The sequence below is a fragment of the Gambusia affinis genome, linkage group LG23 (assembly GCF_019740435.1).
Source record: "Gambusia affinis linkage group LG23, SWU_Gaff_1.0, whole genome shotgun sequence".
Taxonomy (NCBI): domain Eukaryota; kingdom Metazoa; phylum Chordata; class Actinopteri; order Cyprinodontiformes; family Poeciliidae; genus Gambusia; species Gambusia affinis.
The window spans coordinates 7,619,783-7,635,886 of record NC_057890.1 but is presented as its reverse complement, the minus strand read 5'-3'; the positions used below and the strand labels follow the sequence as shown (position 1 = coordinate 7,635,886).

General features: G+C 41.8%; 2 protein-coding genes across 3 annotated transcripts; both read left to right on the top strand.

The window, feature by feature from the left end:
* Window positions 1-591: 591 nt before the first annotated feature.
* si:dkey-14d8.1 (zinc finger protein 768) lies at window positions 592-6,231 on the top strand. 2 transcript variants are annotated; one of them, XM_044108576.1, is made up of 7 exons: window positions 592-806; window positions 1,764-1,966; window positions 2,054-2,143; window positions 2,259-2,348; window positions 2,458-2,568; window positions 2,737-2,860; window positions 3,151-6,231. In XM_044108576.1, the coding sequence occupies exons 1-7, from the start codon at window positions 782-784 to the stop codon at window positions 4,848-4,850; spliced, it is 2,343 nt and encodes a 780-aa protein (XP_043964511.1). In that variant the 5' UTR covers window positions 592-781; the 3' UTR covers window positions 4,851-6,231. The 2 variants fall into 2 exon arrangements, with proteins under 2 accessions (XP_043964511.1, XP_043964510.1); XM_044108575.1 differs by having other exon boundaries at window positions 593-806; window positions 2,256-2,348.
* A 744-nt stretch (window positions 6,232-6,975) lies between these two features.
* Window positions 6,976-15,948, top strand: LOC122826559. Its single transcript, XM_044108568.1, has 14 exons — window positions 6,976-7,154; window positions 8,267-8,467; window positions 8,625-8,996; window positions 9,076-9,273; window positions 9,859-10,218; window positions 10,382-10,720; window positions 10,798-11,151; window positions 12,117-12,319; window positions 12,412-12,519; window positions 12,928-13,020; window positions 13,115-13,225; window positions 13,339-13,462; window positions 14,331-14,522; window positions 14,719-15,948. The coding sequence occupies exons 1-14, from the start codon at window positions 7,079-7,081 to the stop codon at window positions 15,516-15,518; spliced, it is 3,531 nt and encodes a 1,176-aa protein (XP_043964503.1). The 5' UTR covers window positions 6,976-7,078; the 3' UTR covers window positions 15,519-15,948.
* The last annotated feature ends 156 nt before the right edge of the window (window positions 15,949-16,104 follow it).

Sequence of the window (16,104 nt, the reverse complement as noted above, 5' to 3'; positions counted from 1 at the left end):
CACCTGACCCAAAATTGCAACAGCAATACCTATCAACAGCTAAAGTCTCTGACTAACCAAATCAAATAACCAGCATTATTTAAAACAGGAGGAACAACAAACATAAAAAGTGTTTAGACGCCATATAAATGTGCGTTATGCTTTGACATCTACATATTTTCACCAAAAATAAAACACAATTTTTGTGAAAAACATTTAAATAGATCAATATGGTTTGAGTGTAAATATGAAATTTCAGTACGGAAACCATGAAAAGGTAATAAACAGAAAATGCAATAACAAAAGACTGACTGTGATGCATAATTTAGAAAATGGGACAGGAAATAAAAGCTGGAAAAAGACAGGAAAATGCTTTAATCAGATTTCAAGTGTATAGAAACACTCCTGTTATACTTTTTTGATGATGCACTTATATGTGGAAGCTTATTTTCCGATTAAACACTTAATCTTGATTATGTCAGAAGTAGTGCACTATGAGGAATAATTTGGAATTTTGTTTTGAGCCAAATTATCAGGATCTTGGAAAAGAGCTGAGACTCCAATCACACACTCCAAGACTGTGCTTTTATATTGTACAGGAACATCCGGCGGAAGTAGTCAAGCTTTTGTTTTGGAAGGCTGGAATCCAGTGGCCGCCATTATTCTTCGTGGCTTGACGCCCGAGATAAGACGATTAAATAATTGTAACTATTATATTTAAGGATAGCCTGTTGTTTTATTAGTTTGTTTTGAGCCGTCAGTCAGTTGGTTGGTTGACCCAGCCGCGCATTTTGAGGCCAGTATGGACAGACGGTCCAATACAACAGGTAAGTTGCTAAGCTAACTGTAGCAGCCGCCGAGAATGGTGTAATATATGAAAATGAAGGAAGCTCCATCTGTTGCAAGAAGACTGTTTTCTCCTTTTCAGTGGCATAAACAAACACACGTCTGCTCCGTGTTTTGCTGGAGATGGATAATAAGCAAGTCAGCTAACTATCAAGCTTTGGCTGCTTTGTGATTTTTGTCGTTTAAATGAAGCCATCTAAATGCGCGCTCCGCCCCGCTGTAAAGCATCTCCAGAAACGGCTTGTCACGTCAATGAGGCGGACTGATATCTGCTTGCAAAGTTTGAAGTATGACATTAGCTTGGCGCTCAATCTCTCCATCACTGCACATGCACACGCAGACGTGCACTTTTTCCAAAAACAACTCTGTGTCCGGTCACTTCTGCAGCGCCCCCTGCGGCAGCACGTGGCTTTACCTTGAAACGGACCAAAACAAAACGGTACATAACTCTGAATTGGAAGAAAAATTCTTGTTTTTTTAAGCAGTTTTTGTAAATAGAAGTCTGAAAAGTTTGGCGTGCATTTCACTAAATAAATCCCGAGTCCTTTTGTAGAGCCACCTTTCAGCTGCTTGCGTTCTGGGGTGTCTCTACCAGCTTTGCAGATCTAGAGAGTTTTGTCCATTCTTCTTTGCAAAGTAGCCTAAGGCTCAATCAGATTGTATGAAAAATATAAACATCAGTTTTCAAGTCCTGCCACAAATTGTCAACCTGATTTTGTGACTTCATAATGAAACCCAGGTAGGTGGATGATTTACAACTTTTTTTAAAAAGTCTTAAAAAGTTTGTGTCAGGAAAAGTATGTATATTTGAAATGGATTATTTGCCAGAACCTAGATTTCTTGATTGTTGAGCTTTTCATCATACATCTGTGTGGTTGTTCTCATTGCACATGTAACTCCATCACTTGTAACGCTGCAGCTGTAATGTCTTTGAACAGGAGGCGCCCTTCCTCTGGCCTCCCTCCGCCTGCTGGCCTCCCCGCTGCAGCTGACCTATTCGTACATATGGCAGGTCATACGGCAGAGGAATGTGAAGCATTACGGCAAAGTGGAGGAGTTTGTGACCATGGTGACGCAGATTGTTCCTGAGCTTCTGAGCTTCAAGCAGACAGCGCAACTTATCCTGGGGTTAAGAGCAAGGGTGAGTTTTTTTTTTGCCTACAACAGAACTCTCAGATTATTTGTTTTCTCACCACTCTTATATTTGTATTTCTGTTTAATCACTTAGATAATCTTGGACCTGCTTCAGAATGACGGCCCACCAGATTCCAAGACTATTCAGACTCTTATAAATAGGTTAAAGATAACATCCTCAGCGGTATGCATGCCACTTGTTATTTCTGTAGAATATGCCGTGTATTCCAACTAAACATAGTACACCAGGATAATATGGCATGAATAAAATCTGACAGAATGTTTTTATACCTTAGAAGGATGTAGAAGTGGAGAAATCCCAGACAAACTTTATGGTTCTGATCCAGAATCTGCTTAAAAATCCCACTGAGAGGAAACGGTTCTTTCAGGTATGACTTGATGTGTGTTGGAACTCGTTTTTGTTATTATTGTCTCTTATATTGTCTGTAAATCCAGTTCTATTCCATGCTTGATTGACACTTGCAACATGTTTTGCAGGAAATGTTCCCTGTTCAGTACGGCGTCAAGTTTGACACGGCACTGCAAGCCTTGATTGCTGGCCTGGTGTGCAAACTGGAGCAACTTCTTCCCGTTCCCAATCTGTCTCAAGTATGCACGCCTCGCATCTCAGCAATTTTCCCTCTGCAGTTAACTTTTTTTTAATGAATCAGAATTAGAATAGATTAAATCTGCAAGAACGATCCAAAAAATGACTACGATACCGTTTGTCCTGAAAAATGTACTAATAGCTTCCACTTCTTGGTACTCCTGCTGTAGCTTGGTGCCATGATCTCAACGGATGCAACTGTTCTTGATGCATGTGGGGGGTTCATCCCTGACCGTGGCGATCTAAAGACTCTTCTGCAGCACCATCAGAGCAAAGGACTCCTTGGTGTGAAAGGTATATTTTTTCAAACACAACCACAGAGTTGGGATTTTATGATATAAACAAATATAATGTAGATTTTAATTGGAAGGAAGTGTTACATAGTTTTCAAACATAAGAGTTTAGGCCTGTAATGTAAATGTGATTTATTTTTTTATTTTTTGGTGGGGGGGGGGGGGGGGGTATAAAATATTTTAGGAAAGCACTTTTAGTTCATTTCGTTGGTGAATTTGGTGACAAAGAAGAAACTTGTTAGGAGAAGTAAAGGCTCATTGTACTTTTTTGGTTGTTTTTGTTTTCTGCAGCCACTGTCTCGACTTCGGTGGGCGACTGTGTTCTCTCCTCTTTGGCTTTCATGCCCAAACCAGTAGAAACACCGCCTCCACCTCCGCCGCCACCACAGCCACAGCAACAGCCACAGCAACAGCCACAAAAGCAACCAGAGGTCGCAGTCATGGAAAGCAGCCCTGCCTCTCCCAGTGACAGCGAAGATGTTGGAGGTCTTTCAGATGATGCTTCCAGCCCGGCACCCTCTGTCGATGCACCTCAGCAGGAAGGGCCAATAGGCTACAAAACAGCCGATGCAAACGGAGCAAAAGAAAAGGATGTCACAGCAACAGTGCAAAACCAGCCGGAAAAAAGTTCTGAACTGCAGCAGGTGGCAACAACTCCTCAAGGAGAAAAGAAGGATGAAACACCAGCAGCGTCAGAGCAACCAGAGTTGCAGCAGCTGCCTCTGAAATCGATCCCTTTCAGGGTTGTTCAAGTTCCCGTCAAGCCTTCTTCCACGTTAGCAAAAGACAACCAAAAGCCTCAAACCCACCGAGTCACTTTGCATCAGTGGGTGTCACAGATCGCCACGAACACCATGTCTCTCCCAGCGTTGCCGCCCCTTCCTCCTGGCAGACTGAGCGACGATGATGACGACCCGAGGCCGAGCATCAGACGGAAGAAGCAGTTGAGGCACTTGATTGATCGGTTCAGCTGCACCGTGTGCGATAAGAGCTTCCCCTACCAGTCCAAGCTGATGGACCACGAGCGCATTCACACGGGAGAGAAGCCCTTTCAATGCTCGGCGTGCAACAAGAGCTTCCGCACGCAGGCATTCCTCAACAACCACCTGAAGACGCACAGCACCATGCGGCCCTACGCCTGCGGCCAATGCGGCAAGTGTTTCGCCAAATTGCAGACCCTGACGAAGCACATCCTCGCCCACAGCGGACAGAAGCCTTTCTACTGCAACATCTGCAATAAGGGCTTCACGCAGTCCACCTACTTCAAGCGGCACATGGAGTGTCACACGAGCCAGATGACGTTCCCCTGCAAGCACTGCAGCAAAACCTTCCCGACGGCATTCAAACTCTCCAACCACGAGCGCTGGCACACCCGGGACCGCCCGCACATGTGCGAGCGCTGCGGGAAGCGATTCCTGGTGCCCAGTTTGTTGAAGAGACACATGGGCTACCACATCGGCGAACGCCAGTACCTCTGTTCCCAATGCGGGAAGACGTTCGTGTACCTGTCCGACCTGAAGAGGCACCAACACGACCACCTGCCTAAAACAAAGATCCCGTGCCCCGTCTGCCAGAAGAAGTTCTCCAGCAAGTACTGCCTGCGAGTTCATCTGAGGATCCACACCAGAGAGAGACCCTACCGGTGCCCACTGTGCGACAAGAGCTTCACGCAGGTCGGAAACCTGAAGGTCCACATCCGGCTGCACACTAACGAGCGCCCCTTCAACTGCGACGTGTGCGGGAAGACCTACAAGCTGGCGTCCCACCTCAACGTCCACAAAAGGACTCACTCATGTAAGAAACCCTGGACATGCGAGACGTGCGGGAAAGGGTTCACGGTTCCCGCCCTGCTCAGGAAGCACGAGCAGATCCACGTGAAGGAGGCAAACCCTGATTTTGCCGGCAAGCGGAGGGTGAGGGGAAAGCACAAGAAGCAGTCGCTGAACAGGAAATATGATGAGGAAGAAGAGGGCAGCGATGACAACTATTGAAGGAGCCATGATGAATGAGAATCCCCTGATCCGAGTTTGGAGCTTATTGCTGATCGCTGCTCAGATTAGGTCAATGGAAACGGTTACTATTCAGCGCCAACTTAAAGATACAGCTGAGTTTGTGGATTTATGACTGGAAACACGTGGCTGATTAAAAGACAACTGATTCTTTAGATTATAGTTAGAGTTTAGAGTACATTGAGTGGCTCTTATGTGTGCTCATGCATGAATAATGGTCAGAGTTTGTTTTAGTCAAACACAAACAAAAGGGGAGATGTCGGAAGTTTAGTAAAAAAAAAAAAAATTATGAACATATCAGGCCTTTTTTGTTCCTGTAAGAACTGTTGCTCCAAAAAATACAGTGCATGATCTTTGTACAAGGTCATGAATTTGGATCCTGTATAATTTACAGAATTACAATTTTATCCCCCTTAAGGCATTAAAGACTATGTTCTTAACATTTATAGATTATGATTTTAATAAACTCAAACGAATGTTGACTGATTCATTCATGGACAGAAAGTGATGAAAAGTAATTTGGCTGTATTTACTGAATAGAACCATCTGGATCTGTTTTCACACAGACAAAAATTAGCTGACTCTGGCCGATGAATCAGAATTATTATTAATTATTATTTGAATAATAAAAAGAAAATCTGATTTTGGAAGTTGTTAAAAAAAATGATGCACTGATCATGCTTTTTATTTCTGATAAAGACAACACTTTGGAGAAAAAAGATGTACAGCAGTTTCTTTGATAAACGTATTTTGTGAATCCAACAGGAAAGGAAGAACTTGGAAGATTATTCTCCTTATGCATCAAACCACAGATCCCAAATCCTCATCTGATTTTTAATTATGTTTGTTGATACATTCAGAAATCAGTCAATAAAGGGAAATCAGTAGGTTTATACTTCTTTGCTAATTGGTGCATCTCTATAAAAAATCCAACATCATCTTTAGCAGAAGGCTGCATTTTTATAGTCAGCTTGTAACGTGAGCATCCAACAATGCTTGTTTTTTTTAAAAACGTGGCTAGATATTTTTTGTTTTCTGTGTATTAAAAAGGCTGTGGCAGAAAAAGAAAACATTTTATTTCACTTTTCTGGTGGAACTCAATCATTGATGTAAACATTTCAACTTTTCTGTTTTTGCTGAATGCCAAGAGCCTTTTTGTTTTGATTTATGTATCAGGTTGTTGTTTTTTTCCTATTTTATTACTTAAACAATAGAAATTGATTAGTTTAAAGTTTATTACAGCAATTGTGTCATTAAAATTATGTGTAAGCAGTTATATATATACCCCAGTTATAATATGCCTGTTCTCAGTATTTTGGTTTTCCATGCTGCAAAAAAATAAATAAATAGTAAAATAACTGTTTTTCTAATGTATCTTATAATTCTTTCTGAAATGGACTCCCACTAGGTAAAGGTTAGCTGTAATGTCAGCAGAAGTGGGGAAATTGCTCGGCAGATGACTGCATGACCACATAGCACTCAAAGAATCATTTTCCTTCAACAGAAGGAAACTGCCAGCAGAACCAAAACCACCAGACTGGCAGGGGTTGAAATTACAGAAAGTGGTCACAAGCAACGGTCCAGGAGTTCAACAGCCGTTGAAAAGAAAACAAAGATTACTGAGTTAATTGGGGTAAGAGCTGCTTCAGTTATGTTTCCAGAAAAAAAAAAACCTAACAGTTAACCTGGGATGTTTTGGGTGAGATTCTGCTACAGTAGCATCAATGAAAATCCACAGCTACCAGCAGCTGTTCAGTTATAATGGTACCTTATTTTACTTGTCAAATTCAATATTTGTATAGCAGTGATACTCTGGGTTGTATATCTTTTTGTGTATATTTATATGTTAAATTAATTAATCAGAACGCCATTTTGAATGATTGTAGTTTTTAATCATTTTGTTTTATTATTCAAAATTAAACATTGCTTTCTTATATTACAAATATTATAATGCAGAATAGTATTCTGTGGGGAGGAGGGTGTCCTCTACCAAGATGGCGGCTACATTGACGTATCGCTGCAATGAACAGCTGAAGTCAAGGCGACGGATACGTTTTCGTTCTGATTGGCTCGTGTCCTAATACGTAACAAAAGCGACCAGAAAACTGGGCGCCATTTTGAAAAAATAAAAAGTGAAAACATTCCACATTAATCTTTTGTATTCGTATCAGTATTTTGTAAGCTTTGTATTCACGGTAGAAGAAGCGGACATGGAGCCAACGGTGAGCTGGTCTCCCGAACAGACCGAGGCTCTCCTCTCCCTGTGGTCGGAGGAGAAAATTCAACGTGAGTTGGCAATATCGATAAGCAATGAGAAGGTTTATGGGGAAATGTCAGGCAGACTGACCGCACTGGGAGTCAGTCAGTGGTGACAAATCTTAGCGACAAGCCTGTCTGAAACACCCTTTTTAATGCTTTGGCCCTTAGACTCTGGCATAGAGGATGGTGATGCTGCAGGACCCCTGTGAATATATTGTTAGAACAACAACATTCACTAAAAGGCCAACTCACTGTTAGAAACTGATTATCTCATCCCTTCTTTATGAAATTGGTCATTCGTTAAATTCTTAAGGTTCCCTTGCATGTTGTGCCCTAAGAAACAAAAATTGTCTTTTAAAGAGCCGTAGAAATGAACATTGTTTACAATGAATGCAATTATGAGTTTTAGCACTGGCAGTTTTAACAGCTATTTATGAATGTTAAACCTCTCTAATGATCAAAGTCCATTTGTTTGATAATTCAAAAAAAGTACCAAAAGGTTGAGTTAGATTTCTTAAAATAATAATAATAATAATAATAATTAAAACGCATCATTGACTTCTCTATTTCTTTAATTGTTTTTTGTGCATTGTCAATTTTAAATATATTGCTACACTTTTATTCCCTTGGCAACAAATGTTATTGCAAGAACAGGTACTGAAATGTTATGAATCAACATTCAATTTTATGTTATTTTTAATGTTATTATTAACTTTATTCATCACCATTCAAGAAATATTTATGAATGTTTAGCCATAAGTCATGTTTATTCTCTTAACAATATTGATTCTGATCAGACTTTATGTGAGTGTGCAAAGTTATAAAAGGGAAACGGGCATCTCTGCTGTGTTGAAAACAATATACCATGGAATTTTTAAAACATTTCAATAGGGAAAGAATAATAAAAGTAGAAATCAAATTGTTTTTCAATGCAAAATCAAAGTAATTTTAAATGGAACTAAATTACAGATTTTTTGCAGGGACACAAATTCATCCTTTTAGTTTAATACGTCTATTAAAAAGTTGGAGAATGTAAAATCAAAATGAATTCCAAAATACACATCCTGGGCACGTTTTATATCGTGTGCATCAAGACGGCCAAAACTAATACACATTTTATCCTTTTTCTCCCCTCGTAGATCCATCTGTTGGGACAAATATTCCAAATTCTTTCACCACTAGTTTCCAAGGACTTAAAAAAACAGAAATCACAAAGGATGCTGTGTTCTACCCCATTAAAGTGGAGGACTCTAATACTCCGTGCACAAGCAACGGGGCGGTTGAGGCTTTGTTGCAGACTTCAGCCATGTGGCCACCCACCGCTTTGGGAAGGAGAAAAGGTAAGATCAAGGACAGACTTGCCTCTAAAAGTGAGAATACTCCATCGTAGTGGTGTAAATAAAGACACAGTCTGCAGTGCTGTAGTGGTAGGGGATCACTTGACCCGACAACCAATCGACTCTTCACCTTTGGCTGTATCCTCTCTGTTTTTCTCAGATAAGCCCACATGCAGCTGGTCAAAGAAAGAGGTCCTGACGTTGCTGACGCATTGGGCCAATCCGGCCGTGCAGCAGGAGCTCAGTCGCAACGTGAGGAACAACGCCGTCTACAGCAGCCTCAGCGCAAAACTGGCGTCGCTTGGGTACAACAAAACGGCGCAGAAGTGCAAGGAGAAACTGAAGAAGCTGAAGCAGGATTACAGGAGAATCAAGAGCAGCAGTCACTTGGACGGTGGGAAGAATATATGGTTTGACATCATCGATCAGGTTCTCGGCGCTTCAGTTGCTGCGGCACAAAAACATCCAGAAACCCCGAAGCTGTCCTCAGCAGAGCCCGCTCTACCAGTTTTGTTTGAGGAGAATTGTCAAGGTAATCAGAAGTAAACATCCATCCACCCGCAGGTTCCAGTAGGCGAAGCTTATTAGCTTTTAATGCGCTTTTATTGCAGGTTTTTCCCCTTCGACAAACGATTTTGACACCTTCTCCGAGCCCGACCCGGCGCCCGCGCCCTCCGACGTGATGAAAGAAACGGATTTCTTCGTAGTCAGGATTGAAGACGGCACGCCATCGACAAGCACTGCAGGTTCCTCCTCCGCCCAGCAGGCACCTGACATGTTTGTGACCAGCCATGTGGAAAAACGAAAATGTGGGTATAAAAGCCCTGAAACAGAAGATTAAAATAGCAGCTGTCTCCTTGTTTAGGACGCTTTCTGTTTCCAAAAACCGCAACAAGTGATAACTTATCAAAAACTTTTTTATCGGATCCTCGATCTTGAAAGAAAAGTCACCACACAATTTCCTTTGGCATGTTTCACTTCAAGCATCTGTAATGTTCTGGCGTAATTCCGACTATTATTTGGTAAAGCTCTGTTAAATTGGTTGATTTCACTGCATACATTTAGTTTTTAGTCATACATAATACATTTTCAAGAGGGTTGAGGTGTTTTATGCATTATAAAAACTATTTTCAATTTGTGTTTGAGGTCAAAGTTTTAACCATAAACCCTAAAAACGTTCAATATGGATGAAGAGCATACTGGCTAATGTAGAAGTTTGTATTTGTACGTTTGGATAATTTTGACCCTTTTTAGATTAGAGACAAGCCACAAAAAAAATCCTAACTTTCTTTGTAATAATATGGTTTTCTGTAAAACCTGTGTTGTGTGCTATTTAGTGCTCAAAATTGCACTTTCATGAATACTCAGTTTGTGCAACCGTTTTCTTCAAACAGACGTCCACACATGCAGCTGGTCCAAGAAGGAGGTCCAGGCTTTGCTGGCTTACTGGGCCAATCCGGTCGTCCAGGAGGAGCTCCGCCGCAATGTGAGAAACAACGCCGTCTACAACAGCCTCAGCGCCAAACTGGCGTCGCTGGGATTTAGCAAGTCGGCACAGAAATGCAAGGAGAAAATAAAAAAGCTGAAGCAGGACTACAGGAGGGTGAAGAACAGCCAGCATGTTGGTTGGGCAAGGACTGCGTGGTTTGGGATTCTGGATGAAGTCCTTGGTTCTCAGGGTGCACCGTCGAAATGTTCCAAAACTCTGAATCCTTTATCAGAAGAGCCGAATGAAGGGGATATGGAGGCTGAGGGTTAGTGGAGAAATTAATGAAAGCATGAATTTCATTCTTCCATCTATTTAACCATCCGCCCTTACAGCGTCAGAGTTTCATGTTTAAATCTTGACCAACTTAGAAGCATGATCCGTAAATTTACATCGAACGTTTTCTCCTCTTTTTCTTCCAAATCTCGCAGATGGATGTAGGTGGTCTGCTGATGAAGTGCAGGTGCTCATCACTCTCTGGGCGCAGCCAAACATTCAGAAGCAGCTGCTCGCCTCGGGGGAAAGCGACGAAGTCTTCACGTACCTGAGCGACGAGCTGGCTCAGGTCGGCTTCGCCAAGTCGCCCCGGCAGTGCAGCCTGAAAGTGGACAAGCTGAAGAAGGAGTACACCGAGCTGAAGCAGGAGGGGGCAAACGTGAACGATAAGAGCGACTGGTTTGCCATCATGGACAGCGTTCTCTTCCCCGAAGGAGACGCCTCCAAAGAGCGTAATTTGTCTGCCGTGCTGACGGCCTCTAATCCCCCCGAAGGTGAGCGGCAGTGTTTGACGGCTGAAACGCGTAGGAGAGAAGTTCAGAGTTCATGTCCATCTCGTTGTTCCCAATAGATTTTTCGCACACTCTTTGGACAACGGAGGAGGTTGACGCTCTGCTGACAAAATGGGCAGAGGAGCATGTCCAGGATCAGCTGAAATCCGCCGAGGACGACCAGAGGGCGTACGCCCAGCTGAGCTCCGAGCTCGCCACCCAGGGGTTCGATAAGACCACCAGTCAGTGCCGGACCAAACTCCGGCTGCTCAAACAAGAGTACGAGAGGATCAAGGAGCAGAAGGACTCCAAAGCACAAAAGACTAAGTGGTTCGTCATCATGGAGAATGTTTTCCGTTGCCACAAGCCTGAAACGGAGTCCAGTCCGTCGTCTGTGGAGACGTCACAGCATGAACAACCTGAACGACTAGGAGGTATTGTTTTATTTCAGACAGAAAAACACACCAAAATAATTTGCAGGTTATTCACAGGTGCATCTTAGTTGATTAGAATATTATCAGAAGGCTTATTTGTTGATTCAAAGTGTCTCCATCCATTCTAATGATTTTATGAGCCTTTCTTCACAATCCTCTCATGTCTGTGGTTAGCTTTGTTTGTGCACCTTCTTCTTCCACACGTTTCCTTTTCAATCAGCTCACTGCTAGAGCTCCTCACACCTTTTTCTGAGCAATAAACCTTCACTTAATGTGGCTGTGTAAATCATTTTTTTCTTCCTCTCAACTTTCCATTAATATGGTTGTACATCTTTTCCACTCACATTTCCTTCCTTCCACTGAACTTTTCCAGTTAATATCCTTGTGCAGCTTTTTCGTAACATTTTCCCCTCCTCTCAGCTTTTTGTTAATATGCATCTTAAAACAAATTTTCTTCCACCTAACTTTCCAGTTACTATACTTGTGCTATTTTTTTCCCCCACTTGTCACAGTTTATCCTTCCACTCAACTTTCCAATATGTCATTCTTTGTAGCTTCTGTATTCTTTTTTAGAGAGTGACAGTGTGCTAGAAAACAGTCACATCCGCTGCCTTTCTAATGATTGCGTAGACAGTAACATGGCCATAACTTATCTTTTGTATATAAAAACTTCTGCTTCATCTAAAATATAATCCGAAATAACCATTAATTAAAATTAATGCTCAAAATATGCCACTTTTCGAGTGATAACGTGTGATTTATAAATAAATTTCACTTTCTGAACCAACTTACTGAACTAAATGTCAGTCTAAATAATTGAGATCTGCATCTGTAAAATAAAAAACAACTTTGCAAAAGTGAAGTTTGAGTGTTTCTGTCTTAGTGATTCTCAAGAAAAGAACGTTTCTTTCACATTGAGACATCGATGCTCGTCTCCTCATGCTCGGATGTCATCTTGTTCGCAGCGTGCGACTTGTCCATCCCGTCTCTGTGCCTCCTGGTTCCCACCCTGCGCCTGATGTGCGCCTTTGCCTGGAAGGTGATCCAGAGCGGTAACGTTCCACACTACCGAAAGGTGGAGGAGCTGGTGGTGCTGGTGACGGAGTTGTCTCCGCAGCTGCTTACGGCCAGAGAAAGAGTTCAGCTCCTGCTCAGACTGAGGGCGAGGGTAACTACGGCCACATCTTACTGCTTTTTACCCAGGATTCATAGGAGTGAAACGCAGCAATGAGCACTTTTATATCTCCGTTTCTGTTTCAGTTTGTGCTGGAGTTGTGTCGGAGTCGGAGCACGGCGAACCTGCTGAACGTCCAACCTCACCTGAGGATCATTCAGGATCTCGAGATGAACGCTGACTGCGGTCAAGAGGTTCGTAGGAGGTTTTTATTTTATACATATTTCCTTTTTATTTGTATGACTCTTAATCTCTCATAAGACAAGAGAACATGTCACCTTTTGACTAAGGTGGTTGTGACCAAAACTCGCCCATATCAACTATAAGAACAAAAAACACGACAGGACAAGGAGCCCAGTTTGACTTTTAATCTCCATAACAACCATTAGTCACCGCATTCAAATTAAATGGCTTTCTTTTTCAAAAATATGTCGTGTGAGCTACAAATGAAGATGAATTTAGTTTAGTTCTTTACCTGAGGGATAATAATGTGAATTACATGAATTGTCGGCATTTTGAGCTTGATGTCTGTTTGCATCCTATCGTCACAGAAGACAAGCAGCTAACATGCTTCATTGTTTCGGTTTTGACTCTACTTGAAGGAGCTGAATGAGTTGGAGAGTTCAAAGTCAAATTTTGTAGAAGTTGTTTATGCCTTGCTGGAGGACGCGGAGGAAAGGAAGAGGTTTTTCAAGGTGGGATTCTCTGGAAACCGTCGCTGAGATTCCAGTAGGATTTCACTGTTTCAGTAAAGACTGAACATGCTGGTTGTCGTTGTCGTCTTCCCAGGAAGCCTTCCCAATACACTATGGAGAGCAGTATGAGGCTACGCTGCAAAGATTAGTTTGGAAATTCATCTCCAGACTGGATAATCTCTTGCCCATTCCTGATATAAAACAGGTAAACTGTCAGAATGAGTTACTGAAAAAAAGGTGCTGCATATTAAAGAAGGATTTATTCCATCTTCATTTGTTAATGCTTCTTTTGTGTTGTTATTTTAACGCCTGATACAGACTGCAGAGTGGCTCAGTAGCGCCCCCTCAGTCATGGAAGAATGTGGGAAGCTGGTTTTGGATCCAGAACAGCTGAGGACGCTGCTGAACTTCCAAGAGCAGCAAACAGGAAATCCAAACAAAAGTAATTCACTACAATTTTGAAGAAAATAAATACAATCAGCATGCTGTTTTTTTTTGTTTTTTTTAATTATTGTTTTGGTTAGTTTAACATGGTATTCCATTCCAGTGGAATATCAGTGGATATTCTTCTGGGATTAAACCAATAATCCCAATAATCCCAGACAAGACGAGCATGTGCATGCAAACAGAAACAGGGAGGAGTATCTGTTTTCTGTCAGAAATATTAATTTAGGTTTAGAAAAAATACTCTCAGCATAATTTTTAGTATTTTCAGTGATAGTATTTGAATATATTTTAAAACTTTTTTCTGTCTTTATGTCGTAGGATTTTTTTTAAAAGTTGAATGTCCGTCCCAATGGACATCAGGAGTTTGTGCGTGTTGTGCAACGCCTAGTTATTCAGTGTTACCGTGCAAAGAAAGAAGCACGTATGAGCATTTCATAGCCAGTTAGCGCTTCTATGTTATTTGATTTTTTTCCAATGATGGAGTATAAACTCCCAGACTTTCTTGAATTGATTGTACATTGAGATTTATCCGATCTCGAGTGCTTGGATTGCTAAAGTCAAAACTATATTTTGTGTTATGTATTCTCTATTCAGACTTGCATACTGATAAAAAAGCAAACATCCAGTTTTAAAAGTTGAGATCACGCCTAATTAGATGCTACATGAAACTTTATGAAAAAAGTATAGAAGTTGTCATGAGACTGTATGCATTTAGTCATATAAAACTGTGACATGGGGAAAATGTGTTTTTTTTTTGCCCTTTATTTCTATGCTTGAGAGATGTAAAAATCAGCTGAGTAAAAAATGTTTGGCTCCCTAGAAAAAATCAGGTCTGAAGAGGTTTAAATGTTTTTCTCTTACAGGCTTGCCTCAAGCTCAGAATATGTTTCTACCCTCGCTGTCTCTTCATCTGAAAGCGAACTCGAGGCAGCAACTACCAGTCCAACGCAAAGGGTCGGCTCCTGATGACGACGAAAGCCAAACGCGCGATAATTCAATCCTGGAGAACCTGGAAGATAAACAGAGCGACGGCGCGATAGCAGCCAACCGCTCAAGTATGTATGAAGACGTGTACACAGAAGTATTTGCCCTCTTACAGTTTTCTTCTGTGCTAGCTTTTGTTAAACGTTTAATATTATCAAGTAGTTTTATTGTAAGAGAGAAACTAAGGAATCCAAAAAGCAGTTTTCCAATGACGATTTTAATTAAGAAAGTAAAGCTATTCGGAGCTGTTTTATTCCTCTCTTTTAGGTGTCATGTCTACACCTTTAAAACTGCATCGCTGCTCCATGTGTTCCTTCGCCGACACCAAAGTGTCTGCATTCCTCAACCACATCCGGCAGGAGCACCTGAGTCCGATAGACGACACTTTTGAAGACCACTTCTTTCAAAACACCAGCGTGGGGCTCGATTGTGAGCTTTCCAGCGAACTCTTATCGAGTGTAGCAACGTCAAACAGCCGAGGTCCTCCATATCAATGCGCCAAGTGTGACAAAAGGTACCTCTCCAAATCGTCCCTGATCGTCCACTACCGGATCCACACGGGCGAGACTCCGTATCTGTGCTCCCACTGCGGCCAAGGGTTCAGGTCCTCGGCCTACCTCGACCTGCACACGCGCGTCCACACCGGCGAGCGGCGCTACAAGTGTCACATCTGCGGGAAAACCTCCAACCAGCACCTGACGAGGCACATGCGCATGCACAGAGGGGAGAAGAACTACCTGTGCACCGAGTGCGGCAAGGCGTTCCTCTCCAACGGGGAGCTGAAGCTTCACATGCGGTATCACACGGGGGAGAGGCCGTACACGTGCAAACACTGCGGGAAAGGCTTCATCGCCAAATGCCTGCTGACTGTTCACACTCGCCGGCACACCGGAGAGAGTCCGTACCGGTGTCCGATGTGTCCGAAATCCTTTCCCACCCTCAGAGCGCAGAAAAAGCACCTTAAAATCCATTCCAGCAAAAAGTCCTTACAGTGTTTGGACTGTGGTCGGATCTTCAGGCTGGAGGACACTTTCAAACTCCACGTTAAAACACATGAACTAATATAAACCCGTTTTAACAACATTCTGGTTTTTAAAAGTTCAACTTACACCTTTGCCAAATCTTCAAGGTTTTAAAAAAAAAAAAATCACTGCCTCTGGAAAGATTATCGCTTTTATCATATTGTGACTCTAAAAGAAAAAAAGAAAAAAAAACAGCTCAAGTTTGCAATGCAGTTATTTTATGAAAACGGTAACGGTAGCATTCCAAAACAAAAAAAAAGACTCAACAGAAATGACTGCTTATGTTCTGATGTTTTATGATTTTACAGTACTCCAAAAATTCTAATCATGATTTAGATGTTTTTCACTCGAATGTTTTTAAATTATGCACAATGTCACCCCAAGAAAAAGGCCTTCCTGGGAGTGTAATGAAAACATGCGTAAAATGGTTCCTTGGCAGACTTATAATAAATGAGCTGTTACTTGATACTGAAAAGTATTTTTTACTGTCAGCTTTTTGTTTTTACATTAGGAGGCATTTGGAGAGTCAGGGTAAACTTGGACTTTTCACCAATCCATCACAGAATATTTACCATGTTAGCTAAATTTTGTTTTTAGCTAATTATTTGTTTGAATACTTAATATTTTTTAA